This window comes from Etheostoma spectabile, chromosome 24 (genome assembly GCF_008692095.1).
Source record: "Etheostoma spectabile isolate EspeVRDwgs_2016 chromosome 24, UIUC_Espe_1.0, whole genome shotgun sequence".
Classification (NCBI taxonomy): domain Eukaryota; kingdom Metazoa; phylum Chordata; class Actinopteri; order Perciformes; family Percidae; genus Etheostoma; species Etheostoma spectabile.
This window is the reverse complement of record NC_045756.1, coordinates 1,674,780-1,701,372: the sequence shown is the minus strand read 5'-3', so window position 1 is coordinate 1,701,372 and position 26,593 is coordinate 1,674,780. Positions and strand designations below refer to the sequence as shown.

Below are 26,593 nucleotides of genomic sequence, written 5' to 3'. Positions count from 1 at the left end.
AGAAAAGATGTTTCTGATTCAATATGACTCAAGACAGAGCAAGAATGGTCGTATATTCCTTTAGATTTTGAAATATGTTTGACCATCTAATTTCATTTACGTTTGTTTTATTTAAATGCTGTAGAGTTACACGTTTCCCTTGTGTTTTGTCATGGCTGAACGCGGCCAGCAGGGGCGCTAGTTGTCACTTTGCCTCTCTGCCCAACCGGTAATGAAAGCACCGAAGGTAGAACCACGCATGCGCAGCGTGCTGCTTGTTTGTTTTTGTCGCTGTCGCCTTCTGTCTGCTGTTTTGGGAGATGGTAAGACATGATTTATTATATCTCTGTGAAGATTTAAGTCCATTTTATTTAAATTAAAACATAAATAGAATGGCGGTAGCATAGTCTCGAAGCAGGGTTATCATTTAAAACAACGACAGTGGCTCTAAGTGGAAACTAGCTTCATACAATACATGGTTTTAACATTTGACCTCATATTGAACCATTTTGCGCTGCCATGTAATGTCACAGTACGTGTACTGATGCACTTCACGCATATATTGTTACAGGTACTTGATACGGTGCTTGAGGTACTTGATACTGTGTGTGGAGTTTTAAAACCTTAAACCCTGTGTTTGCAGGTGAGGCCCTCAGATGGAGGCAGTGTGTGAGTGGCAGGTCCATGGAGGTGATGAAGAGGAGGAGGAGAAGGAGGCAGCAGCAGATCAGGCCATGCTGTGGTCTATCCAGGAGGCTCTGGAGAGGCAGACCCTGCAGATAGGAGCATCCGCCTGCGGGGCCACAGCTGTGGTGGACGTGCTGAAGGCCCTCGACGTGGCTGTGGCCCCTGAAGAAGCAGACCGCTGCGTCCAAACACGGCTGAGGAGGAACGAGTCCCCGCTGCCTGACTACCTGCTGTCCCGGAGTGAAGCCGGTAGATGTCCTGATATACAGGAGGGCCAGCTCTGGGCCCCCTGGCTTTCTCTCCACCTTTGTGGCAGTGATGAAGTGTTACTAAGTATATTTATTCAAGTACTGGACTTAGGTACATATTCCAAGTACTTGTACTTTACTTGAGGATTTCAATGTAATGCAGCTTTATACTACAACTAGGCAATATTGCAGTATTACATCAAAATTGATATATGGGACTAGATATCGTCTTACATTTTGGATTTTGTAATATGACACAAGTGTTGTCTTTTCTTGGTTTTAAGGGTACCCTTACACACTCCTAAATACTATGCACAGTGGGCTACATGATCCCTGTGAATGTCCCACGGCAGTATAATCCACTGATAAATAAATGCATGTAAATATGAATATATCTTGCACCATTAAATATGGCAGATTCCTACAGATAGCCCTGACCAAAATACCATCAGATCCTGTGCTTTTGTACTGTCCCTCTCATTTACCAGTCTAACTACTGAAGGGACAAAAGACTTGCTGTTGTCATTGTCCATTGCAGAATCCCACCACGGCCCCGACAGCTTAGTCAGAAGCTGTTGTGCAGAGACGGAGCAGGGTCATTGATGAGGTGCTTAGCCTTACTCTGAATTACACAACTAAGCAGCTGACATCTGGTCACACCCATTGACCCTACTCGCCTTTCTGGTCTAGGTTGAGCATGTTTTTCAAATGCGCAAATCATACCAAAGGGCAGGATGCTCTGTAGGACAGCCGACAGAAGAACAGTTTTCTGCAGTTTTCTTTTATCTTTACAGTGCAACGTACAACACACTTTATCTCTATCCCTGAGTATCTGTAAGTGCTAACTCTTACGATGGGTTCATTGTTAACCTTGGCGAGTGGGACTTCTCTTCTTCTACATCTCAAATCTATAATAATGTCCTTTGTTTTACTCACATTGACCTCAAAAAAACCATTTAATGAAGTCCCTACCTTCCTCAAATCCACCCAAGGAGGATTTGTCAGGCTTTAGGTGCCCGACCAAGTCTGTATCATCTGCATGCTTAAAACATTTCAGGTCATAAAATATGAATACATTAATCATAACTTTGTATTGGGAGCATTTCTCAGCCAGGCCTCTGGTGTCACAGACAGCTTCCCCGCTGAATGAGGTGAACACGTAAGCAGGGTTTCCTGCCAGAGTGACAGCTGGCTGCACTGTCAACCAGACAAAATTCCAAAGTACCCTCTCAAATTAGACAAAGAGGTGGATGTCCCTCAGAGGAGCGACTGTAATTGACTCTTTCAGCTCTGTTACACAATTTTTGCATTGACATTTCAGGCGTTTAGCTCAAGCTGTCATCACACACGTGAGGCTCTGAGTGGAAAAGAAAACACTTTTTTGTTCATTGGTCTCAGATACTACAAGTACAATATAAGTTTCTGTGTTTCAATAATGATCTTAAAGGTTATGATAAAAAAAAATAAGGATTATTTCCTCTTTTAGGTGCGACTCACGCTCAGCTCATCCGAGGAGCAGAGGAGGCCAGTAAGGGGAAGGTAGTGGGTCGCTTCTTCCACCTTCACCCTCGGCGGCTGGTCAGACTGGTCCCCTGGCTCGCACGCTGGATCCAAAAAGGTGCTGTTCCCGTGGCGACCATGAACATGCAGCTGGTTGTACCTGAAGGAGAGGAGGTGCCCGACGCCTGGCACCATCAGCTCATATTTGGCGTTGCACCTAACGCTGTGTTCATGACCAATCCTTTAGATGTAGGTGAGTGATTGCAGCACAATATATATATATATATTTTTTTATTTTTTATTATTGTTATCGGGATATCAGCTTGAACATAAACATATTACCAAAGATACTCTTAAAGTTTTTTTTTTTTTTACAAATTATCAGAACAATGCACTTTAAAATGTAACGTGTTCTTTTTGTAATGGTACTTTTTACGTTCAATTCAATGTTCAATTTGTTCAGTAACATAATGTCACAGAAAGCAGCAGAAATAAGTACACTTGAATATTGGTTTATGTATGTAACATATCATTAAAGCGATATTCAACAATGTTATCTCATATATATATACAGCACAGGCCAAAAGTTTGGACACACCTTCTCATTCAATGCGTTTTCTTTGTTTTTTATGATTATTTACATTGTAGATTATCACTGAAGGCTTCAAAACTGAATGAACACATGTGGAATTATGTACTTAACAAAAAAGTGAAGGTGTAACCAAACTTTTGGCCTGTACCGTACATATACTGTATATATACAGTATATATTTTTTCATCTGTATATATACATTGATATATATATATATATATATATATATATATAGTTTATTCCTCATATCGTGCAGCCCCATTGTAAAGAAACTGTTCTTAATAATAGATAGATAGATAGATAGATAGATAGATAGATAGATAGATAGATAGATAGATAGATGTTTATTGATCCCAAGAAAATAATAATAATAATTAATAAGTAATTAAATCTCCTGATATAGATAAATAAAAATAAAGTTATTTTTCAGGAAGTGAAGAAGAGGTGCACCAGAGACTCTGCAGTGAGTCTGTGTTGCTGATTCGTCGAGAAGACGTCCTGCAGAGACTGACGCCAGATTGTTGTCTGTCCAGTTTATCAGACCGTCAGTCTGACCCGCGCTGGAAGGCCCTGGATGTCGAGGGTAGAGGCACTTACTTAGGGTTAGGGTTTTATTTATACAGATTTTTCATCGGTTACATGTGTTTTCATCTCTATTTTCTTTCTATTAGGTCAAGTGAGGCAGATGGTCCTTGACGAGCAACAGGAACAAGGTCCACCCAAGTTAACGCACGTCAAGATCCCCGCAGCATACAGTTCAGGCATCACACTGTTCGCTGTGCGACAGACCAAGTTAGGACAAGAACTCCTCAATGCTCCTGAACTCCCTTTGTTGTAACTGGACTGCCGTTCGTCAACTTAAAGCTTGAAGACCTATACATTGGGACGTGAAAAATAAAAATGTATAAAAAAAAAATCACTATCAATCCTACTGAGTAGGATCAGCAGATGTCCACCATGTCGACGACTGACAAGAAACAAAACTCAATATTTATTACTCATTGTTATACAACATCTGTTCTATTACCTAAGCTGCAGAAGCATCCTTTCGCAGCAAGTTTCCACATGTCATCAAACAGCTAAAAATATCTTCACCAACACACTGTTATTAAAATTCATTTATATCACTGATACCTGCTTTTTTGCCATGCATTTCCAACAGTTTCTTGTCAGTTAATTACTTGAATAAAGTATGTTTGAAATAATGAGAGGAGTCTCCTTTTTGCTACATCTATAACATCCCATAAAGCTTTCCCTCATCTGTTCCTTGCTGCATCCAGACTCTCAGACTAGAGAGCCAATCTCATCATCCCCTATTTGGCCACTTTACACCTTCTTCCAGTTAACTTTAGGATTGACTTTCAGAACATATTGATTTCTTTCAAAGCAATAAATGGCAGAGCTCCAGCTTATATTACAGAGCTCTTATGTCCCCATAGTCAAAAGCTTATGTATCAGCAGTCTAAACTCCTCTGCTTGCTCCAAAGGCCACATTAGGAACAGAAGGTGGTAGGGTCGTTGCAGCCCGCGTACTTAGATGTTGGCACAATTAAAGAATAATCTCCTGCCAGCTCACTTTTCCATACGTCAGTTCTATAAATGTTACTGTATGTTGTATGACACATTTGTTGCATATATAAATGCATTTGGACTAGTTGTGAATCAACCTGCAAAAACTAATTTTAATTGTAATAAAAGATAGGGTTATATGAAGGGTTAAGTATTTAGGAGCTATATTTAAGTAAAAGTAGCAAATAATTGAGTAGTATTAAAAAGTAATATTGCTATCTTGGTAGTATTATCGCAAAATATACTTTAAAATAAAGTACTTATTTTATTATACAATTATATTGTTTGTGTATTTTTATTTAATGATCAATAATGTATTCCGGTGTGACTACTAACTACTTGTGTGGTTTAACTAGTCATATTTTTTGATGGCATGTTAAGTTTCGCATTTAATCTGCAAAGTAACTAATGACAGCAAAAATACATGAAGTGGAGTCTAAAGTGTAATATTTTACTCAAGAATATAGTGGAGTTACAGTACAGGATAAAGTACATCAAAATAGTAGAGTACGTTAGTACATGCATGCAGTTATTCTCCATCACTGCAGTACAAAGGACAAATATCCTCAAAATGATCAAAATCTGTGGCTTTTATTATTGTCTTATTGCACAATCAAACTGGTAGCAGACAAACTTTGCCTCAAAGGCAGAGAATGTCAAGGATTCCAGTGGTTCCTTTGTTGCTGTTGTAAATTAATTAAGTTTATTATGAAAAAAACAAACATTTTGTCTCAGAGGATGGCGTAAACATCAGATGCTTTTATTTTGAAATCCATGGCGCAGAGACGTAGGCCTTTTTGGGGAACTTTGCACGCCGTTGCTTATTAACTACACTTCCCATGATGCACTCGACAGTTACACCCCGAGGAAGTTGAAAAAACCCCAAACTTGTTAAAGAAAGGTAGCTTGGGCAGCGGGTAAAGGTAAGCGTACGTAAACGACACTGGAAACAACGATGACTTTGCAGGTTTTTATTCTATTTAGCACGTTATGCTAACTTTGCGTAGCGTTTGTTAGTGTTTAGCGCGGCATCGTGGTGTTATTGGATCCACGTGCTTTGTGTGTGTGTGTTTGCTTGTGTGTGTGTGTGTGTGTGTGTGTGTGTGATGACATGCTTTCCCTCCACGGTCAGCAGGCTGAGAGCAGATACTGAGACTGCTGTCCTGAACTGGGCTCCCGCTACTTGCTGCTTCTCTCACACACACTAACACACAGGTGAGTGTCAAAACAGCATGCTAGATTTTCCTTTCACCACTTGTTTATGTGCTAAATTCATTACTGTTAATATTTGTATGCAAAAGCAGCATAAATGCATCGTGCTCATGCTTCACTAGCTCATACCGAAAACCCACTGATGTTAGTTAATAGTTATTTTTTAAGAACAGATTGCTTCAGGATTTAGACAACAACATCCATCAAATTCAAGTGCAGAAAAAGTGCACACATGTACATGTATGTGCAGGCATATGAATATGATACTGAACGTGAAAAGCCTGTATTACCTTAGTTGGCATATTTTTACCTAAGTCAACTGCGATAAAGGGATTCTTACTTGATGCTCTGATTTTAGTTATGTTGTTAACAAGTGTGTTGAAGTGTAATATCAGTATGAAAAGATCCTAAATTACCTCCATATTGGTTATTTTGTCTTTAAGCATGCATTGTTGGATTGGATTTGCTCCTTTACGTGAGTCACATGAGTGGAGTGATTTCAATCAGAGCCAGAGGTTTGACTAATTGTGGAACATGTGCACCCACTGTGCAACACTCACCCCTTTGTACTGTATCTGCTTCCAATAGTGTTCAATGCAGATTACAGACAAGGTATCTGCCCATCCGGCTCTTTACTATAGTAAACAATGCAATCACACAACCCTCAGGTCACTGCAGATTGGGTGGTTTGTCCTCTGACCTTGGTTCATTTGAGTTAAAGTGTCTTTTTGCCTATTCCTATATGACATCTTGAACCGTTGCAGCCCTTGGAACTGCTATATTTTAAATTACATTTGAGGGTGAAAGTGAATCATTTTTATGTTATGGTAGTTTAACACATTAGCCCCAAAACCAGTGAATTTACATTGTGTGACGATGCATATCATGTTTTACTTGAGATAAGACCAGTTGTCCTAGTCATTGTAAAATCTCTCACATACAGTTGAAATTCAAAATCCCACTTTAGATGGTTGAGACATTCATAAGTAATTAAGATAAGGTATGTGCATGCCTCCTGAATAATTCTAAAATCGGCATATTATATCCTTTACATGTGCAAATAATAAAATAAATGCTTGCTTAACTGAACATTGGTTTGCTTCAGGAACAAAAATGTAATATAGTCATTGCGTTTGGTAAATGAAACTCTGGAGAGAGAGGGAGAGAGAGAGAGAGAGAGAGAGAAACTGCACTGCCAAACGGAGGCTAAGGCGTATATTTCGCTGTATATCAACCTGATAATGGCCTTGTTTTTTTACATGCAAATGAGCCCCAGTTTGCAGTTGCTGGTGATTTGACCATGCCGTTTAATTGTAGACCTGTGTTTTTTTTCTAGTTGATTGGATCCGGGTTAGTGTGGCATTACAAGATAATGGAAGACCCTAGGCCTCACAAAAGGTCAACGCTTCCTCACAGCTTAGGGAAGTCCTTTCGTTATAGGTCAATCTTTGCATGCAAATTAAATAGATACTTTACAAACAGTTGGAGCCAAATGAGAAGCCCTGGCTGGTAGTGCTGGGTTTCATTAAAAACGTTTTCAATACCGGTTCCTGAACAATGCTTTTTTTCAATACCTATTCCATAAAGTCTGTTTTAACAAAAAACATTACAACCTCACACATTACGGCACAAACCATTTGCTCCTTAGTTATTCAAATTTGGTGTTGAATGATGAGGCTTTTTTTCAATACACTTTACTAAGGAGGACATTTGGTCGGTGAGTAAAAAGTAAAGAATCTGGTACCCAGCCCTACTAGCTGGTGAATGTGTGAATGGTTTCAGTTTAAGCCCAACTGCCTCTGTCTCTTACATCCCCGTCGCTCAGGTGCCATGGCAGAGAAGGTGCTGGTGGTCGGCAGTGGTGGACGGGAGCATGCGCTCGCCTGGAAGCTAGCCCAGTCGCCGCAGATTCAGCAGGTCCTGGTGGCCCCGGGGAACGCAGGCACGGCCAGCTGTGGGAAGATCAGCAACTCTGGTAAATGCAAACGCAGAAGCTCGTTAGTCCAGTTTACTCCTTTTCAAAAATGGAATCTGACCAAAACTAAACTCAGGGCTGAGAAACATTGAAGCCCAATGCATGTCTGTTTTATAAAATGCAGTAGGTACAAGAAAGGAATACCTTCCGGCTGCAACAATTATTAAATTAAATCTATAATTTTTTGTTTATAGATTTTTTTTGGGGGGGCATTTTTAGGCTTTTTTATTTTCTCAGGCAGATGAAGACATGGAGCAGGAGAGAGAGAGGGGGGGGGAATGATCTGCAGCATAGGGCTGCAGGTCGGAATTGACCCCGCGGCCGCTGCGTCGAGGAGCAAATCTCTATACACGTGCATCCCTCCACCAACTGAGCTTACCCGGCCACACAATTACTTTAATTCTGAATTAATTTGTCCTTTGTTTTCTCGGGTGATGAACTAACTGTGGTCCATGGAATGTCCCAGGTTAACGTGGTGAAATGTCTGGTTTAGTCTGACCACCAGTCTCAAACCCAGAGATGTTTAACTGATAAACAAAGAAATCCAATAACTATGCGGATTCAAGGAGCTTTACCTGGTGAATGGCATGCTTTTGCCTAGAGAAATGACTTGCATGAATAGTTTGACAATTTAAGAAACATGCTTATTGGCTTTCTTGCATAAAAACTGAAAGTAACAAACAATACACCCCAGGCTCCCCCTATAAAATATAAAGAAGATGGTTGGATCTTATATTTAGTATCATCCATAAACGTGTTTTTATAAATATAGCACCCTTGTGCAAGGTGAAGAGAAACTTGCTAATTAATGCCCTTATTGAATTAATGACACAATTAGCTTGATAGGATGTATATTGCTATGTTGATTTATAGCATCAGACAGCTGATGAATGTAATTGATCTCTCTCTCTCTGGGTGCAGAGGTGTCGGTCAGTAACCACGCCATCTTGGCTCAGTTCTGTAAGGATCATCATGTGGGGCTGGTGGTGGTCGGACCTGAAGTCCCTCTGGCAGCAGGTAACTGAGCTCCATCTTCCATGTGTTTTAAGCAAAGGACCCATTAAGGAGAGAACGAGCAGGGACCCCCTACTACATACATTGCAAAAATAAAATTGCATATTAAACTTTGCTTAAAATAACTTTTAGGGTGGCCTAAAGCCTTTTATACATTTTTTTTTTTTTTGCATAGAATACTAATCTATTCAAATAGTCTACAAAGTTTGGGCATGATTTTATAAATTATGTTTTAAAGTTTAACATACTGTACATATGGCACAGTGAATCCTTAGGATTCACATTGGGACTCCCTTACCTATGGGCCATTAAGTAGGGGGGGATGTATGTTTGCTAATATGTTGGATTCCTGTTCCCAGACCCCCTGTTGAAGATCCCTGATATTAACTATGGTCCCTTTCTCCGACCATCTCTTTTCCCTTTTAACTGTACCGTCTCTTCCAGGTATGGTCGATGACCTGACGGCGGCCGGAGTGCCCTGTTTTGGCCCATCTGCCAAAGCCGCTCAGTTGGAGGCCAGCAAAAGCTTTTCCAAGGCCTTCATGGAGCGCCACGGCATTCCCACAGCCCGTTATGGCTCTTTCACTGACCCCCAGGAGGCCTGCAGATACATCCGCACGTCAGTAGAATAGACATTTGTATCTTTGGAGGAGTGTATTTGTGCACTATTATGCATAATTACTTGTGCAGTCCCAACAAATATTTGGTAGTATAAAGAATGGCATGCAGGAACAGTGAAGGATCTAAAGAGAGATGTCCTCCTCCCTTGGCATTGTCCAGCTAGTTAATGAATTAAGTAATTAGCAGAGGGAGGAAAGTGCTATCTGCATGGTTCCCACTGTTTTGGGTAGAACGATAACACATTTCTTAAATCAGTTTGGATTTCCAGCAGCAAAGTTGTAGAGTTTTGTTTTCAGAGCCATTAAACACACAACATTTGTACCGTAACAGAAAATGATATCTCTAGTGGAGTTTTGTCTCTCAGATGGTTTCATGAGTTAATGATCTAAGATGTGATGATTGCTTTTCATATGAGAGTACCCTCAAAAACAACCCACCATAAAAAGCGTGAGAGCAACTTGTACCGACAGAAAAAGAATCCTTTCTACTCAGCGAAATGGTTGGTTGGGCAGAACAGCTGCCATCTTTTGACAGCCTTCATCCATATGGATTCCAAACACATTCCCACACAATGCACTGCAAATGTTAAATGAGCCACACACACACACACACATTTTACATATCAGCGATGTAGCATCTGTTCCAGATGTGTTTTCTGTGAAAATATGTTGATTTTTGTCCTACTGATTTTATTTCCTTGTTTTGGGGTCTCCAGGGCCGACTTCCCAGCGCTGGTGGTGAAGGCCAGCGGGCTGGCAGCAGGGAAGGGGGTCATTGTGGCTCCAGACCAGGACGAGGCTTGTCAGGCTGTGATGGACATCATGCAGGTGTGAAACTATTAAATACATATCTGTATGGCCGTTCATCCTCGGCAGTTATGTTAGAAAGGAGTGCAAGGATAAGAGAATTTCCTCCAGTATTTAGTTAAGTACTTTCTGTAGAACGACTGTAGTAAAGCCTAACTTCATCAATCTGTCGCACATTGAATCTGGCCCTGATCAGTCCCACTGAAACTAAACCGGGGGGGGGGATTCTGTAGAGAGTGTTTGCCAGTATGATTCTGGGCTCAAAATGTTTTGTAACCCTAGCCAGTCAGTGGATTCCTTCTTTTGTTGGCTGGAGTTTCTGCATAATACATTTTTTTTATTTATTTTAATTTAAAGTAAACCTTGTTTGTGTAAAGCTCTTTCTCTGTAGCCTCCTAAAACCTAGTATATGCCATTTTCGCTCTCTCTCTCTCTCTCGCTCTCTCTCTCTCTCTCTCTCTCTTTTTTTTTTTTTAATTTTTTTTATTTATATATATAGCTCTTTTGAGGATTGTTCTTCCATTTTCCTGTTGTTCAAAGGTAATCCTTTGTCTTTGACTCTGTGCATTGCAGGACCGAGCCTTTGGAACGGCAGGGGAGACCGTGGTGGTTGAAGAGCTGCTAGAGGGAGAGGAGGTGTCTGTGAGTTTGGGACTTTTAGTCACATCCGTAACAGAATCCTGCTAACTTTACCTTCAGGAATGAATGAGGGAAACTGACATGATGTTAATCCTTGTCCCTCTCGTTTTTGGTAGTGTCTGTGCTTCACCGATGGCTCGTCGGTGTCTCCGATGCCTCCAGCACAGGATCACAAACGGCTGCAGGACGGGGACCTGGGGCCCAACACCGGTGGCATGGGGGCCTACTGCCCCACCCCTCAGGTACACATGTCCTTTCCTTATTTTTGCTCAATACTGGGCTCATTTTAGTAAGTAAGACTGCACAATATGAGGAAAATATGCAATATGCAATAACGTTGTTATATATCATGTTAACGAGATTACTTGCAATAAACTGATATTAAAATGTACTCAGTTCTGCATTTTTGCTGCTTTCAGTATTCTAAAATACAACAAATTGCATGTTGAATTTAAAACAAATAAAAGGAAATCACTTCCAACATTCTTTAATTGAACAAATGGAGCATCGAATGAATTATTAAAGGCACCGCTATAAAAAAAGAATGACAGTTACTTGTTAATGTGCAGTTTTCTGCTGACAGTTTCTTTCAACTAACACCAAACATCTCGGAGCGTCTTTTGCGATCTAGCCTCTAGCACATAGACGGTTGATATTGCGATTTATTTAAAGAAATGTAAAAAAAAAAAGTATATTGTGCAGCCGTCTTTAACGCTGCTCATGCTGTCTCTCGGCTGTGTGCAGGTGAGCCAGCAGCTGCTGCAGCAGATCAGAGAGACGGTCCTTCAAAAGACGGTGGACGGGATGAAGGAGGAGGGAACCCCTTATGTAGGCAAGTGCTCTTGTTCTGTCTATACACGAGTACAGTACGATAGGATCTTTATTGGCAGTTTACACTGAAATTAATTTTGAGTTGGACAACAGTTACACATTTAGTGTAAAGATGAAGACATATCAACAGCCATGGCAAAGAAATGTTTCATAATGTCCTCGGATCCAGATCTTAATTGGCAGCTCACTAATTTTAGTTTAGCAAAAGAACAGACTGATGTATAAAAGAGTTATATCTAAATGAAGCAACTCTAAAGTTGGTATTCATAACGTAAAACATTGATGGAGTCAGAAGAGGTGCTGTTAGCCAGTCTGAGCATGCTCTTCTTGTGGGTTGTTTGAAAGGAGCGTGCCGCCGGTTCAGATAGTCCAGTCCAAAAGGTTCCCCTGTATTCTGTGTTCTTATGTTTGCAATGAGTTTCTGGTTTCAGATTATTGAAACACAGCCTGTGTCTTATCTCAAATATGTTGTTCTTGTTGTCCAGGTGTGCTGTATGCTGGGCTGATGCTGACCAAGCAGGGGCCAAAGGTCCTCGAGTTCAACTGTCGCTTTGGAGACCCTGAGTGCCAGGTTGGTTTTCTTAGACTCAAGGCACCTATCACTGGATTTTCTCATAAAATAGACTTCAGATATGTACTGCCAACTCTTTCAGGTGCTGCTGCCACTCCTAAAGAGCGACCTGTATGAAGTCATCTTGAACACCTTGAACGGCAAACTGGTCTCCACCGCCCCCGTGTGGCACCAGGACAGCTCTGCAGTCACTGTGGTTATGGCCAGCGCCGGGTACCCCGGCTCCTACAAGAAAGGAGTAGAGATCACAGGTACGCATGGCACTGCACAACAGCGGTTTTGGTAGGACCGACACAGGAGGAAATTCTCACATCATTTTATTCAATCTGCCATGCTGAAACTCCAGTTTGCACCCATTAGCAACATTTCTGTGTGCCAAGTGGTATTTTTCTCTCCAGTGGTTTTAGTTTTTTGTCTGGGAGAAGCAATCTTTAAAAACAGTTAAATAAAACGGTAACTGTTTGTGTGTTTAAAAAAATATATATATATTAAAAATCAAAAATAAATGAAACGGTAATTATGTTTTCTCAGAGCACAAATTTATGTATTTAGATGTTTTTGTGCAACCTGAAATGTAAAATATATTCAAGTTATTACTATATGAAACATTTGTGAAAGTTGTTATCATATAAAATTTTACACACAGTGTCTTTATTAAAGGTCTGGAGTTAATCCTTATACATTTTTATTTTTTTTATATTTTGTGTATTTCTATTTATCTGCTGTTATCCAGAACTCGCTAATAACACCCGAGTAACACCTGTGTTAATCCTCAGGCTTGTCCCAGGTTCAGGACTCGGGGCTGCAGGTCTTCCATGCTGGCACTGCGCTGAAGGGGGGAGGCGTGGTCTCCAGCGGCGGGCGGGTCCTGACCGTCACCGCAGTCGGGCCGTCCCTGGAGACTGCTCTGCAGGCGGCCAACCAGGGCGTGGCGGCCATAGGATTCCCGGGTGCCGTGTACCGCCGCGACATCGGCCACCGGGCCATCGCCCACCTGAACCTACACAGGTGTGTGTGATAGCCGTACAGGCGACACACATGCTCTCCAACATTCCATTTATTGTTTTGTGTTTTTACAGAACATTGTAGTTTTTTTAGTTTATGATTAATAAACTTCTCCATGGAAGTTCCTGCGTCCTAGTATTTTTTTTAATTTCCACATAACCCGAACCTAGCTTTAAGATGGAATAACATCTCCTCACCTGAGTGGGTTATGTTTCACTGTGTCTGTGACAGAGGGCTGACCTATAAGGACAGCGGAGTGGACATCGCTGCCGGTAACAAGCTGGTGGACATGATCAAGCCTCTGGCCAAGGCAACGTCCCGTGCTGGTAACTTCATTTTTATGTCCAAAAACTAAAGACTGGGCAAGAAAGTATTTTGTAGTACATCTAAATAATGATCAGATGCTTGTGTCTCTGTGCTCAGAAAGAATAGCTCTTTTGCTTGTTTCAAGCAGCTGACTGAAACCGTTTTGTCATTAAGAAACAAAATTGTATTTTTAGTACTTTTTACCAAATAATTACGGTGTAATTTCTGTCATTTTGATGGTGTGTTTGCAGAGATAAATTCAGCAGCTCTTGTACAAACTCAGTCAAATCTAGAAAGAATGGATGAACCCGTAACCATCGCTGTAATGGCTTTTTATTCCCAGGGTGTAATGCAGAACTGGGAGGCTTTGCTGGGCTCTTTGACCTGAAGGCTGCAGGTTTTGTCGACCCGATCCTGGTATCTGGGACAGACGGAGTGGGGACCAAACTCAAGGTGCGACTTCAGTTCCTTCATGCCAATTTTGAAAGGGAATATGGCAGACCTATCAATCAACCTTTATGGCCACTGTTTGCCACAAGTCATATTTTGTCATTTGTTGTTACTGCAAATATGTGGCCCCGATTGTAGATTCTTGGACAAAATGAAAGTACTAAAAACTTTGACTCATTCCTATTAGGCTTTGGCAGATGCCAAATTGGCCAAGAAATGACCAATCAAAATCGGATCCAAATTTTGCTCAGAATATAGCAACAGTGGAGATATTCTTATCTGTACACACATTCAAAGACTTCTTGAAACCCCTGAACAGAAATTTGAATGTTATTAATTGAAAGTGTGAAAGATCCAGTGTGATGAAGGTGCCAAAACTTTTTTTTCCAAATCTCCAGTTAAAAATCAGTTGGATGAAACTCTTCACTGTTGCAGTTTTATTTTGTTGGTAAAGCATTTAGCAAAATTACAAAAGAAATGTATCCTCAGATTGCCCAGGCGTGCAGCCAGCATGGCGGCCTGGGCCAGGACCTGGTGGCCATGTGTGTGAACGACGTGCTGGCTCAAGGCGCCGAGCCGCTCTTCTTCCTCGACTACTTCTCCTGCGGCAGCTTGGATGTGGACATTGCTGCCTCTGTGGTCGGCGGCGTCGCTAAGGCCTGCGAGATGGCGGGCTGCGCTCTGCTCGGTGAGACACACAAAAACAGCATAAAACAAACAAACATTACAAACATGTTAGGCATGATTAAAATAAAAAAAGAATTCATTTGATGGGAGCCCAGCCCTGCAAGAATTGTCATAAATATATGGGGGGAAACTAATTTTTTTGAGCAAAGATATTGACAAGGGACAATTTGGACAATTTTTGCAATCTGGGACCCTATAGCTATACCAGCCTGTAGTTGGTACTCCCCATGCAACACATGGGTAAGTCTGGGGAGACTTTGCCAGCCAGTCTGACAGTGCGCAGTACGTGGTTTCAGTGAAAACCCACTAATTTGGAACAGGTTCCCAGACGTTGTGTGATGATGTATGTGAGATAAATAGTCATATTTTGGTGTGCTGATGATCTAAAAGAGGTCCTATGTTACCAACAGTGGTTCAAAAAGGTAGAGCTGAGTGGACTGGGCCTTGACTCCCCCAACCATCTTTTTTTTTCATGTCCATGTCCAGGTGGCGAGACGGCAGAAATGCCGGGCGTCTACGCTCCAGGAGAGTACGACCTGGCCGGGTTCTGTGTTGGAGCAGTGGAGCGTGGGGCCCTGCTGCCCAGGCTCGGGGACATCGCCGAGGGGGACTTGCTGATCGGACTGGCTTCCTCTGGGGTCCACAGCAACGGCTTCAGCCTCGTCCGCAAAGTCCTGGAGCGGGCCAACCTGAGCTACAGCTCCCCGTCTCCTTTTGGGAAGTCAGGACAGACTGTTGGTAAGTCACATTTTAAACCACAAGGTGGACCCGAGTGTGCCCTTCATTCAAATGTGTGTGTGTGTGTGGTACCACATTTAGACTTTCCCAAACAAGTGGTAGCCGCTGTAGCAGTTTTATGTTATTGGTGCAATGTTAACACCACACTTTCAATTAACCATGGCCAACGGATTTTCCCTCCCTTTGCCAGAACGTCTCTGTTTTTGCTGATAAATAATCTAGCCATGAAATTTGGTGGTAAAGAATAATCCTTTAACCTTTTGTAACCCTTCCCCAAATGGTTGTTGACATGGACATCATCTTGGACTTTAGGACATTGTGACATTTAGGCATTTTTCACAATTTGTTGGCATTTTACAGAGCAAGTGTTTGTTTAATGGATTATAAAGGTCATTTGTTTGGCTGCATTACTAAACAATTCAGGTGTAACTTTAACCTTTTGATGCCTACTATCTGACGGTAACTCTGCTTCCAGGCGAGGTTTTGCTGACGCCAACAAAGATCTACAGTCGTCTGCTGCTGCCAATCCTTCGCAGCGGCGCTGTCAAAGCCTACGCTCACATCACAGGGGGTGGGCTTCTGGAGAACATCCCTCGGGTGCTGCCCCGGGAACTGGCAGTCGATTTAGGTGAGATGAAACCTCGTGGACACTTCATATGAAGCATGTAAGACGTCAGCAATCTGGAAAGGTGGTGTACCTTTTTGGAAGAAGCTGCATTAGCATTTTGGAAATCCATTACCTTTTTATGATAACCTTGTGTGAAGCAGAAGGGGGAAAAAATGAAAAAAGAATGTAAAAACATTTATAGCACAGTTCCCCTCCACTCTGTGTTCATTCCCCCCCTCTTGACAACCTAGAGGTCACTTTGTAGTTATTTAAGGCTGCAGCCTTTCCTCATTAATATTTCCTCTTGGCATTTATACATGACTCAGATGCCTCTCGATGGAGCATCCCCCCAGTGTTTTCCTGGCTCCAAAAGGAGGGGGGTCTGAGCGAGGAGGAGATGACCCGCACCTTCAACTGCGGCCTGGGGGCAGTGCTGGTGGTGGCCCCCCTGGATGCTCAGAGGGTCCTACACCAGCTCCAAGCACATGAAGAGGCCTGGATCGTGGGTTCACTGGCCCACAAGCAGCAGGGTGAGACAGTAGTGTAATACAGCACAGCTTCAAGTAGTGTTTTTAAAATTACAACTGCAAAGGAAAGGCAATATTCATAGAATGGAAATAATTATTAAACATTTTTTATTTTTTTCACGCAGGGTCAGATCCTGTGGTGGTCCGCAACCTGAAACACAGCCTGCTGAATGTGGGGCCGGCTTCCAGCGGTGGTGAGATGGGTGTTGAGCACAACGGTGGTTGCCATGGCAACATCACCATACCCCGCAAAAGGACCAGAGTGGCTGTTCTTATCTCTGGCACAGGTGGTTTTTTTTTTTTTTTTTATTGATCCAAGAATGAGAGTTTAATTAGAGCACCTCGCAAGACAATTAAAGGATTAGTTCAACATTTTAGAAAGGATGCATGTTGGCTTTCTTGTTGAGTATAAAGAGAAGAGTTATACGGCTCTCATTTCTCTACAGTAACCACTTACTTCCTTAGGACCTGTTTAAAAACTCCTGGGGTATGTTTGTCTCAGGCACCAACCTGCAGGCCCTGATAGAGCAGGCCAAGCGTCCGTCCAGCTCTGCAGAGATCGTGGTGGTCATCTCCAACAGACCTGGAGTCCAGGGCCTGAAGAGAGCATCGCTGGCTGGCATCCAGACACGGGTAAACATAATGAGAGTTTTTTTTGTCCACAAAGAACATTTGCACAAACAAATCCAACAAACCGAACTAGTGTGGAGTAATGATAAAGCAAAGCAATATTATCTTTTCCCTGGTAATTCTAAAAGTTTGTAGTTCCAACCGGATTAGTGCCTTTAGAGTAACACCTGTTGGCAGGAAATTGCAGTTGTCAAGCTGCATGACGAGTTCTGCATCTTTTAAAACTCAAAACTTGTCCAATATTAAACATATTTATAGATGGTAAAAGTGGAGGACCCAGCTCATGTGATTTCAGTGAACCAAAGAATACACACCACAAGCATTTTCATTGAAGTAAATAAACACTGAGAACCACAAGCATTGAAAAAGTGTGTGTGTGTGTGTGGACCTCAACTTAGGTGGTGGACCACAAACTGTACGGGAGCCGAGCAGAGTTCGATGGCACCATCGATCGCGTCCTGGGAGAATTTGGGGTGGAGCTGGTGTGTCTGGCTGGATTCATGAGGATCCTCTCGGGAACTTTCGTCAAGAAATGGAACGGTGTGGAGAAAAAAAGCCGTTTGAACAAAATTTCTTACATTTGCATGAGATGATGCGGTGGGTCACAGGAAGGTGTTTTTACATTGGGTGTTTGTCTGTTGCTGGGACAGGAAAGCTGCTGAACATCCATCCATCCCTGCTGCCCTCGTTCAAGGGGGTGAACGCCCAGAAGCAGGCTCTACAGGCTGGGGTACGGGTCGCTGGCTGCACCGTCCATTTTGTAGCAGTAAGTATGGCATACAGTGGAAACACCAGACATCAAACTTAGACTTTTCTTTATTAATCCTTTTGGGATGACTCCCGCAAGGAAATTGAAACTTCCAGCATCAGTTTTTGCAAGAAAAATACAGTACAGAAAAAGACAGTAATAATAACAATAAAAACCTTTGGCTATAAAAAGATATTTACCATAAATTATTAGTTAAGTGTCCACCTATTCATGTGAGTCCAGGTGTATGTATTGTCCTCTTACCTAAACCTAACCCTTTTTCCTCTGAACTGAACAAGTCACACAGCCCTTGTTTTGTTCGTCTGTGTTTTAGGAAGAGGTGGACGCAGGAGCCATCGTGGCGCAGGAGGCAGTGCCCGTGCTGGGCAGCGACACCGAGGAGAGTCTGTCGGACAGAATCAGGGAGGCAGAGCACCGAGCCTTCCCCGCCGCTCTGGAGCTGGTGGCCAGCGGCGCCGTCAGGCTCGGAGAGGACGGACACATCATGTGGACGTCCAGTTCCCAGAGTTAGAGAACACACGACCAGCTTGGCTTAACCGCCAGCCATTAACCACGGTTTACTTCTGTTAAAAACTGGATTTATAATACAAAAGACGTACTAACAAAGCAACACCTAAATCTAAATATTCAGTCACGTCAGTTGAGTTAGTAGATTTCATCATAGGATGTGTATAGAGTATGATGATGCTTGAAACAAAATTACATTCCAGTTGTACCTTTTAACAAAATATTAAATGCACTGGAATTGACCTAATAAATAAAGTCACGGTGGTCCTATATGTTATGATGTCCAGATGGAGTATATGTTAGTATAATGAATGTTTGAGTGTCTGTGTAGCTGAATCTGTCATTTCATTATTAAACCTGCCTTGGTGAATGCAAGAAAACAAATTCTCGTGTGTGGCATTTGTTTTATTTACATACGTTAGCAGTACATCAGAAGCACCTTAGTCCTTTCACCTATGTCTTGCAAAGAAAAGTTTTTGTTCTGCAGAGCTTTATTTAGAAAGTTCTTCACCCCACTTCTGAGGATTGTTTCAGTTTTCCTCTGCAGTGAATTTGTCCTTGCAGACGATAGTGTCCGGTTATTAGAAAATGCTTTCAGCAGGTTTAGAAACGCCAGGTCCATGTTTGTTAGCTCCTATGGAAGCGCAGGACGGACAGCCTCTCATTTCCAGCTCTGGTTGACAAGCATGACTCTCCCCTCAAACCACATTTGCCCAGTAAACGGATAATCTCCTCTGGTGAGAAAAGGAAAACATACTATACTTGTTATAATATTGTATACTTTATTAATCCCACAAGGGGAAATTAAAATTTACACTCTATTACACGCAGGCCTGAATTACACACACACGCTCAGCACCTATACATGCACTAAATGGAGAGATGTCAGTGGGGGAGGGGGGGCTGCCCATAGTCAGGGGTTTGGTGCCTTACCCAAGAGCACCTTGGCAGTGCCCAAGAGGAGAACTGGCACCTCTCCAGTTACCAGTCAACCACCATACTTTGGTCCATATGAGGACTTGAACCAGCAACCCTCCAGTTCCCAACCCAACTCCCTTCCAACTGAGCTACTGCCACACCAGAATGTTCTCTGCACTGAAAATCATTTCCGAGGCTTTAGTAAACTCACCTGGCTCGTTGTCCGCTATAGTAATGAGGTAGAATAACCCTTTACTGGAGAGCAGCTGTGCTACCACAGGCAGAAACCTGTCGGTCACCTCTCTCCCTCGCTTCCCGCCGGCCCAGGCAGCCTCTATACCCCTGCTGCCCACCTGAGAGAAAAGCACACATTGATCACGTGCTCCTCATCTCTGAAGTAAAGATGGTGCTGTACAAAGCCTCACCACCTCTTCTGAAGGTGTGACCACATAGGGAGGGTTGAAGAGAAGGACATCCACCTTTCCACTTAAGCGGGGCAGTAGACACTCTGCCTAAAAAAAAGAAAAGATGAAAAGGAAAACAACCTATCACAACCTTACACTCGAAGCATTTGAATACCTGAAATGGGAATGTAAAGGTCTCACCAGTGATGCGTTGACAGGCTGCAGTGAAACACCGTTACAGGAAGCTGTCTTTGCCGTGCACTGGGCTGCTGCAGGATTCACATCTGTGCACCTGAGAGAGAAATGCAGCTTCTGTTTAAGATTTTTTCCTCCCATGCATTTACAAGTAAGTCCATTTGTGGCCCGTTGGCTGGCCATAAGAACTGACGTTTTTGTCTTTAACACTCACAGATATAGAGCTGAAGGTCCAACCACTGATGCCAGAAAAGCTGAGACCACTCCTGAGCCACTGCCCACCTCCAGACACACACAGGGGCTACAACAGCAGAGCACAGTTAACCCTTGTGTTGTCTGAAAATCAACACTTTTGTTGATGCTTTTTAATCAATGTTTCTAACTTTTTCTCACGTTTTTGCCCCTTTTTTCCATGTTTGTCACTTTTTTTGACATTTAACACTACGTAACACTAACTTATTAACTTTAGTTTTACAGTTATTTTTGGAATTTATGGTCAATAAACTTCATTTATAGGAAATTATACCTAACGTTTGAGTTAGAAAAGCAGAAATTATTTAGGAATTATTTAGAGTAAAATTAATGGAATGGATGTTGATGGATAGTCACAGACTGGAATATGTCAACTTTTACTCAATACTATTTCAAAAACACTTCAATTTTTTTTTCAATTGCTATAAAATTGAATAAGACCCCAAATTTAATGAAAGTAGAGATTTGTACCTGGCAAAGAGCGTTGGGTGGAATCAATCATGTTATTCTGGATAGTTAAAAAGAACACTGATATAGGAAAAAGGGTCCATTTGACCCGAGGACAACGTGAGGGTTAAACATCCCCAAGGGATGTTCAGGTGAACTAAAGGAAAGATGTGACGTAATCACCACGTGAGCTGTTCTGACCTCATCAGCTGCAGCCTGTCCGCGTCTTTCTCCAGGGCGTCAATCAGTAAGAAAGAGTCCTCCGCCGGCTCGTAGACATCTCGGAAGTCTCCTCTCCCTGCATGGGAGTAAACTGGTGTGGGGTAACTTGCAGACATGTAGTCTTCAGTTAGCAGCCTCGCTAACCGCCCGCACGTGCCCCTGTCTTACCGGTCAGTAAGTGACGTAACGAGTTGTGTGTTGTCGGTAACGTCAGACTTTTGCCCGGTGTTGCTGTTTAAACGCTGAGTGCCGCTAACATGCTACGTAAATGCCGTAAATGGAAGCTATGTAGCTAGCCAGCACAATCACAATCCACTTCCGTGTACACAACCCTACGTCACGATGACGTAGGCTACCGTATCACCTCGTTTATTTTTCTAGTCTTTAAATGAAGTCTCCTCAAACAAAACTAAATACTCTTATAAAGGCAGACTGTACAAATTGATTTTTTTGAATATACTATAATTTTAATTGAAGACCATTTCTATAAATTTGATATGCTGTTAATTTGTATTATTAAAAAATGTATTTCTTTGATTTCTTATTGTTTCATTTTAGATATTTTGTTTTTAACTACTCGGACACGGATGGATTTTGCATTGTTTGTGTAAAATAAAACAAAAACACATCAGCTGCTGTTGACTAAAAGATGGCTTGATTAATATAAGTTACAGATAATTGGCTCCATAGTGAAATAAAGACTAAAACCAGCGGCGGAACTATTCAGATCTTTAAGATATATTACCACACTATAGAATATCTCAGGTACAAATGAAGGTCCTGCATTGGAAATTTTATGTGCAGTGTATGTACAATCAGAAAAATGTATTGGACACAACCGAAGTTTAACTGAAAACACCCAATATGTTCCTCTACTAACTAATTTTTTTTTTTTTAAATGATAAATAAACAGTGAGGGAACATGGGAGTCATGGAAAACTCAAATGTTCTGTGCTTGTGCATTCTGGTATCTGGAGTGCCGACCCAAACACAAACTGTAAAGTAAGACGATCCAGTCAGGGTTTACCGTGTGTCTCGGTGCCGTTTATTCCTCCCTAAGAAAAATGAATGGACACAAATTTATTGAAACAGAATTATCCAATAAACTGTCATTCTTTTCTTGTTTCTCCCCAGGCGAGTGCACAGTTTCCGGACCACAACTGTGGAGTTTTTTTCACTTTATCTACATCTTTGTCAATAAAAAAAAAAGGGGCCGGATGAGTCCTAGGACGCCGGGGCTTGTGGGAGTCCGGACCAGGCCTCCCCTTTACATGGCTCCATCCTCCTCTTCCTGCCAGACCGGGGAGCCAGGGTAGATGCTAGATCACATTCACCGGAATGATGCTAGGGGGAAACTACGCATGGCTGTCAGAAGGAACATGACGCTTTATATCGGTTTTGTTTGTGTTTCTGCAAATAGACCGTTGTGTGTTGAGAGAGTCAAATAAATGAATTGAATTGATTGAATAGATTGGCTTTGAAAAAAAAAAGTATATTCATTTAACCAGTCTAACTGATAAAGAAGAAAAAAAAGAAATATTTTTGTTTTTACTCAAACAATGTACTTGAATTGTGGATAATTATTACGATTGTGGGAAAAAAGTAAGAAACTTAGATGCAAGAGGCATGCATTAAATATGTTAGATAGACTTAAACACTTCTTAAAGTGTCAAAAGTAATATGCTGATTTGCAGAAGATGGCCTACATCCATTATTTTATTATATTTTATTAAATTACAATAACTAATAGTTATAATAGTCAATGCATAATTTTCTTCACACTTTTTTTTGACTGTTTTTAGATGTTTTCCATGCTGCTAAATATTCAGGAAGTATCTAAAGTAAAAGAAATTTACTGAACCAGAATAATCCAATACACTCTCCTTTCTCCCCAGATGAGTGCAGAGGGCAGAGTATTGTATGTCATGTTTAGTATAGTGGAAGTAGTTATTATGTACTCTCTAATGTACATGCCATAAAAGTTGATAAAAGTTGACATTTTTTGTGTCTAGTTTTGACTTTTGTCTAAGTTCCCCATTCTCTAGTCTCTACTCTTCTGAGTTTCTCTACTCTAATCTCTACTCTACTCTGTCATCTAACTCCTAATCTCTCTACCGATCACCTTCTTAACCTCTTCCTGTTCTAAGTGTTTGCACATACGCTGGCAGCGAGCAGGTCTTGAACTTACTGCATTTGTGACATGGGGGCAAGACCCTGGTTTCCTGAGTGAAAGTCTGACGAGTTATCGACTCACCCCCCTCCCCACCTCATTTCTTCGTGGTTTAGGAAAAGCTTGCGATGAAAATCCTAAAGGAACGTTTCCGTGACACCATCCGACCACCTAGCCAACCCCTTTTGTGAAATTACGAAAAAGACATGAGCATGATAAATACCCCATGACCTGTTCTGACGGTTATTGGTTCAATACTGTTGGATGTACTACATCTAAGGTCTAACACCCAGCATGAAGAACTCAAATCCTCCACAACCAAGTGCCAGAGTCAGATGAGATAGCTCAGTGTGATAGAACACTGGTTAGAGGACGCACAGTCGTGGGTTCAATCACCCTGACAGGCAATTTAGTACGCTGCTGATTTAACAATCTGGAGTAAAGGCTCAATTCCCACATTTGGCTTGATGGTTTTCAACTTCTCTCCTCTGAAATGTGAACATAACTGCTTCAACCTCTTCAGAGTATCAGACCAGATAGCTCAGTGTTATGGAACGCTGGTTAGAGGACTCTTAGGTCATGGGTTCATTCACCCTCATAGTCAAAATTTCACAGAAAATTCTTTCTTTCCTTAACCCCCCCCCAAATAGTCAATGTTAAATACGCGCTGTAACTGCAGGAGGTGGCGGCTGAGGTGGCGGCGGAGTCGAATGTGCTGCTGCCCTTCACCCGGGGAGCAGGTTCACATCGGTAGAGTATGTGTTGTTGAAGTAGGCAACCCACATGCCGCCCCAAGGCAGTGGGTAAGAAGTTGGCCAAACCACATGCCGCCCCTTCGGGGCGGTGTGGTTGGCAAGATTCTTCCCCCATGCCGCCCCGAAGGGGGTATGGGGGTATACCCTACCTTTTGCTAACTGGTACAATAATTTTATTCTCTAAGTGTCATAAGTACAACTCAGGGCTTTTACCCAAGAGACCGAGGTCCCTGTCCCAATATTAGGGTTAAGTACTTGACTAATCACCTGTACTAAGTATTTTTCAGATACTCAGGCAGTTGGGCTTTGGAAGGGACTTTCCCATGACACTAATCCCGCCCCCCAGGACACTAATCACACCTCCCACGTGGGGCACTTTGGTTTCACCTCATCATAATGTCTACCCATCATGAGTTGTGAACTCATGACCACTGGGTCTCTAACCAGAATTTTACCACACTGAGCTATATATCTGATACTCTGTACCGGTTGGAAGTTGTATTTACTGTTCACATTTCAGAGAGAGAAGTGAAAAGCTGTCAAGACAAATGGAGGATTGCAACTTCAGATTGTTGTTAGCAGTTTACCTCAGTGAGATATCGCTAAAGTGACATTTCATCTTTTTGTTTATTATTTATTGTTCACACACACTAAATAAATAGTCTGTAGGAGGATTGAACCCGTGACCGTCTGTCCCTGCGTCTATCACACTGAGCTCTCTGATCTATTGGATCATACTACGTTAGAGTACTTGGCTTTTCCTTTCCAGTTTTACATTTTGAAAATGGATAATACCTCAGAGTGATTGAACTCTCAACCTTTTGAGACTTTAACCTTCACCTTATCTTGCTGATTTGATCCTTCCCCCTCAGTTGTTGAGTCAGTCTCTTATCTTAGTGCACCATTCTATGTACGCCTATTAGGTGTTTGCCCATACATGGCAGCGAGCAGGACTTGAACCTACGTGCTTGGTCGGGATTATTATCACCACACTCTGCACCACCAACCAATTCCCAGCACCAAATACAGAAAAGGCTTTTTATTTTTGGAGGAGATAGCTCAGTGTGTAGTGAAAGTCATGAGTTCAATCATGTAGACACACATTTATGTAAAGGTTTTACACCCAAAAAATGTACATACACTTTTATGGAATGCAGTTTAACTGTGTACCCACAATTAGACATTTTGTATGACTTTTACATTGTTTGTTTGACTAAAACAAATAATAATAAATACATTACTTACTTACTATGTCTTTTTTAGAACATATATCTAGGCTTTTTATTGTATTTCAACATATGTTATGAGGGTTTTAACACTTTTTTGACATACTATGATTTTTTTTTTCTACATACAATACCATGGATTTTTTATTGCTTTTTTGACATACTACAGTATGGTATGTCAAAAAAAGTGATTTAAAAAAATCACCGTATTTATGCACAAAAACATGACATACAATACTATGAGTTTACAGTGAGTCAGTATGAAGAAGGCATGACTGAGTGAGGGAACTTTCAGTTGTGGTCCAAAAACTCATCTGGGGAGAAAACAAGAGGAAGAGAGTTTATTGGTATTCTGGGCAGAGGTCAAACAGCTATGCAACTTAACTGTAACTCTGGCATAACGATGGTGGGCGACAGCACTTACAAACACACACGTGCTTGAAAGTGTGCGTTTGTATTAATGTCTTGTTGTATTTCATTTTTTGATGACCAACCCACACAAACGATGTCATCTGCACCGGTCAATTCCAAACATTTCTGTTCTGGACATGACCAGCAAAGTTGTATGGTTTGAAAGAATTTGTTAACCTTAAGAAAAGATTGTGTGGCACTTACCAATTGAAATAATGCAATGTGTGTGTTGAGGAATGCATGAAGCTGAGGACGGAGGAGAACAATATTAAGCGAGGGTAGAGAACTTCATTCTGCTTCACCCTTGGCTGCAGCATTTTCAGTGTTTTGCTACAAAATGTCAAATTCAAAACCATCTGAGTGGAGAAGGAACCAGTGAACGTTTGGAGATTTATGACAACACAGCATACACCCCCGAGCTACCACAAACACGTTTTCTCTGACAGCTGACTTACAACTCTAAAACTACCACTGCCATCGTCGTCATGAGCTAACAGACCATCCAGCTTCAGCACAAATTCTCTGAAACATTCTACTCAAAACACTCTGCTCTAGCACTACATAGTCTTATTACACTTCTAGAGAAACAACACAACCTGGGTCTAACACACACACAGGTAACAGTTGGGCACCTGGAGATATCTCCACCACAAGCAGGAATTAGACCACACCAACACTTAACCACCGACCTAAAACAACAACCAGGAGACAGTGTCTCAGGTCCTCCAGAGACAATTATTAATCCTTACTGTGGACTGGGACCGACCCTTTCAAATGAAACTCAACTCAACCCCAACCCCCCCACCCCCCACCCACTGCAGCTGTTAATGGTGAGAGACAGCATGTCCTACCTCAGAGCTCCACACAGAGACCATGCTCTCCAGCTGGTCTAGAGCTTCCTCTTCTTCCCACATGGCATCCATTGAGGCTGCATGTCTGAGCTATGAGACAGGTAAAAGCACAAAGTACAAATCATACAACAATAACCACTCAGTACAGTTATAGTATAGTTATAGTTTGCGTTAGACTGGAAAGTGGAAATGTTCATGAACCACAATGGCAAAGACAAACCTGCGGAAGTCCAGCTCCCACGGACCATGTCAACACCAGTCACTGGCACACC

The 26,593-nt window shown here is 41.9% G+C and overlaps 3 protein-coding genes and 2 long non-coding RNA genes across 11 annotated transcripts in view; 3 read left to right on the top strand and 2 right to left on the bottom strand.

Moving 5' to 3' along the window:
- The first annotated feature begins 211 nt into the window (after window positions 1-211).
- Window positions 212-4,214, top strand: LOC116674180 (uncharacterized). 2 transcript variants are annotated; one of them, XM_032506710.1, is made up of 5 exons: window positions 212-302; window positions 623-915; window positions 2,401-2,667; window positions 3,437-3,589; window positions 3,678-4,214. In XM_032506710.1, the coding sequence occupies exons 2-5, from the start codon at window positions 636-638 to the stop codon at window positions 3,842-3,844; spliced, it is 867 nt and encodes a 288-aa protein (XP_032362601.1). In that variant the 5' UTR covers window positions 212-302; window positions 623-635; the 3' UTR covers window positions 3,845-4,214. The 2 variants fall into 2 exon arrangements, with proteins under 2 accessions (XP_032362601.1, XP_032362602.1); XM_032506711.1 differs by lacking the exon at window positions 3,437-3,589.
- Window positions 4,215-5,368: 1,154 nt separating this feature from the next.
- Window positions 5,369-18,715, top strand: gart (phosphoribosylglycinamide formyltransferase). 2 transcript variants are annotated; one of them, XM_032506254.1, is made up of 23 exons: window positions 5,369-5,498; window positions 5,708-5,790; window positions 7,613-7,762; window positions 8,684-8,779; window positions 9,221-9,395; window positions 10,113-10,224; window positions 10,777-10,845; window positions 10,959-11,084; window positions 11,587-11,674; window positions 12,159-12,244; window positions 12,327-12,495; window positions 13,021-13,252; window positions 13,481-13,575; window positions 13,899-14,008; window positions 14,495-14,693; window positions 15,179-15,430; window positions 15,906-16,058; window positions 16,364-16,567; window positions 16,690-16,851; window positions 17,067-17,197; window positions 17,593-17,734; window positions 17,845-17,960; window positions 18,277-18,715. In XM_032506254.1, exons 3-23 carry the CDS (start codon window positions 7,618-7,620, stop codon window positions 18,472-18,474), a joined length of 3,060 nt encoding a protein of 1,019 aa, XP_032362145.1. In that variant the 5' UTR covers window positions 5,369-5,498; window positions 5,708-5,790; window positions 7,613-7,617; the 3' UTR covers window positions 18,475-18,715. The 2 variants fall into 2 exon arrangements, with proteins under 2 accessions (XP_032362145.1, XP_032362146.1); XM_032506255.1 differs by having other exon boundaries at window positions 5,396-5,498; window positions 5,711-5,790.
- Window positions 18,233-21,133, bottom strand: hemk2 (HemK methyltransferase 2, ETF1 glutamine and histone H4 lysine). 5 transcript variants are annotated; one of them, XM_032506266.1, is made up of 7 exons: window positions 20,888-21,133; window positions 20,202-20,288; window positions 19,994-20,084; window positions 19,817-19,900; window positions 19,600-19,741; window positions 19,193-19,204; window positions 18,233-19,162 (listed from the first exon to the last, which is right to left on the bottom strand). In XM_032506266.1, exons 1-7 carry the CDS (start codon window positions 21,022-21,024, stop codon window positions 19,098-19,100), a joined length of 618 nt encoding a protein of 205 aa, XP_032362157.1. In that variant the 5' UTR covers window positions 21,025-21,133; the 3' UTR covers window positions 18,233-19,097. The 5 variants fall into 5 exon arrangements, with proteins under 5 accessions (XP_032362157.1, XP_032362154.1, XP_032362155.1 ...); XM_032506262.1 differs by having other exon boundaries at window positions 18,862-19,162; window positions 19,193-19,239; window positions 19,549-19,741; XM_032506263.1 differs by having other exon boundaries at window positions 18,233-19,239; window positions 19,549-19,741.
- LOC116673904 (uncharacterized) lies at window positions 20,849-22,108 on the top strand. The gene is made up of 2 exons (XR_004327913.1): window positions 20,849-21,078; window positions 22,043-22,108. It is a non-coding gene; the product is annotated as an uncharacterized LOC116673904 (long non-coding RNA).
- A 21-nt stretch (window positions 22,109-22,129) lies between these two features.
- Window positions 22,130-26,593, bottom strand: part of LOC116673906 (uncharacterized) — a 15,036-nt gene continuing 10,572 nt past the window's right edge. The window contains exons 3-4 of the long non-coding RNA XR_004327914.1: window positions 23,040-23,045; window positions 22,130-22,199 (exon numbers count right to left, since the gene is read on the bottom strand). This is a non-coding gene — a long non-coding RNA (uncharacterized LOC116673906). The remainder of the gene's footprint in view (window positions 22,200-23,039; window positions 23,046-26,593) is intronic.

Coding starts and splice junctions, on each gene's coding strand:
- LOC116674180 (XM_032506710.1), top strand. CDS start 636: ATGGAGGCAGTGTGTGAGTGGCAGGTCCATGGAGGTGATGAAGAGGAG. Junction 916..2,400: donor GCTGTCCCGGAGTGAAGCCG/GTAGATGTCCTG, acceptor TTCCTCTTTTAG/GTGCGACTCACGCTCAGCTC. Junction 2,668..3,436: donor GACCAATCCTTTAGATGTAG/GTGAGTGATTGC, acceptor GTTATTTTTCAG/GAAGTGAAGAAGAGGTGCAC.
- gart (XM_032506254.1), top strand. CDS start 7,618: ATGGCAGAGAAGGTGCTGGTGGTCGGCAGTGGTGGACGGGAGCATGCG. Junction 11,085..11,586: donor CCTACTGCCCCACCCCTCAG/GTACACATGTCC, acceptor GGCTGTGTGCAG/GTGAGCCAGCAGCTGCTGCA. Junction 12,496..13,020: donor GAAAGGAGTAGAGATCACAG/GTACGCATGGCA, acceptor GTTAATCCTCAG/GCTTGTCCCAGGTTCAGGAC.
- hemk2 (XM_032506262.1), bottom strand. CDS start 21,024: ATGTCTGCAAGTTACCCCACACCAGTTTACTCCCATGCAGGGAGAGGA. Junction 20,085..20,201: donor GGACCTTCAGCTCTATATCT/GTGAGTGTTAAA, acceptor TTTCTCTCTCAG/GTGCACAGATGTGAATCCTG. Junction 19,240..19,548: donor CAGTGCAGAGAACATTCTGG/TGTGGCAGTAGC, acceptor GTATACAATATT/ATAACAAGTATAGTATGTTT.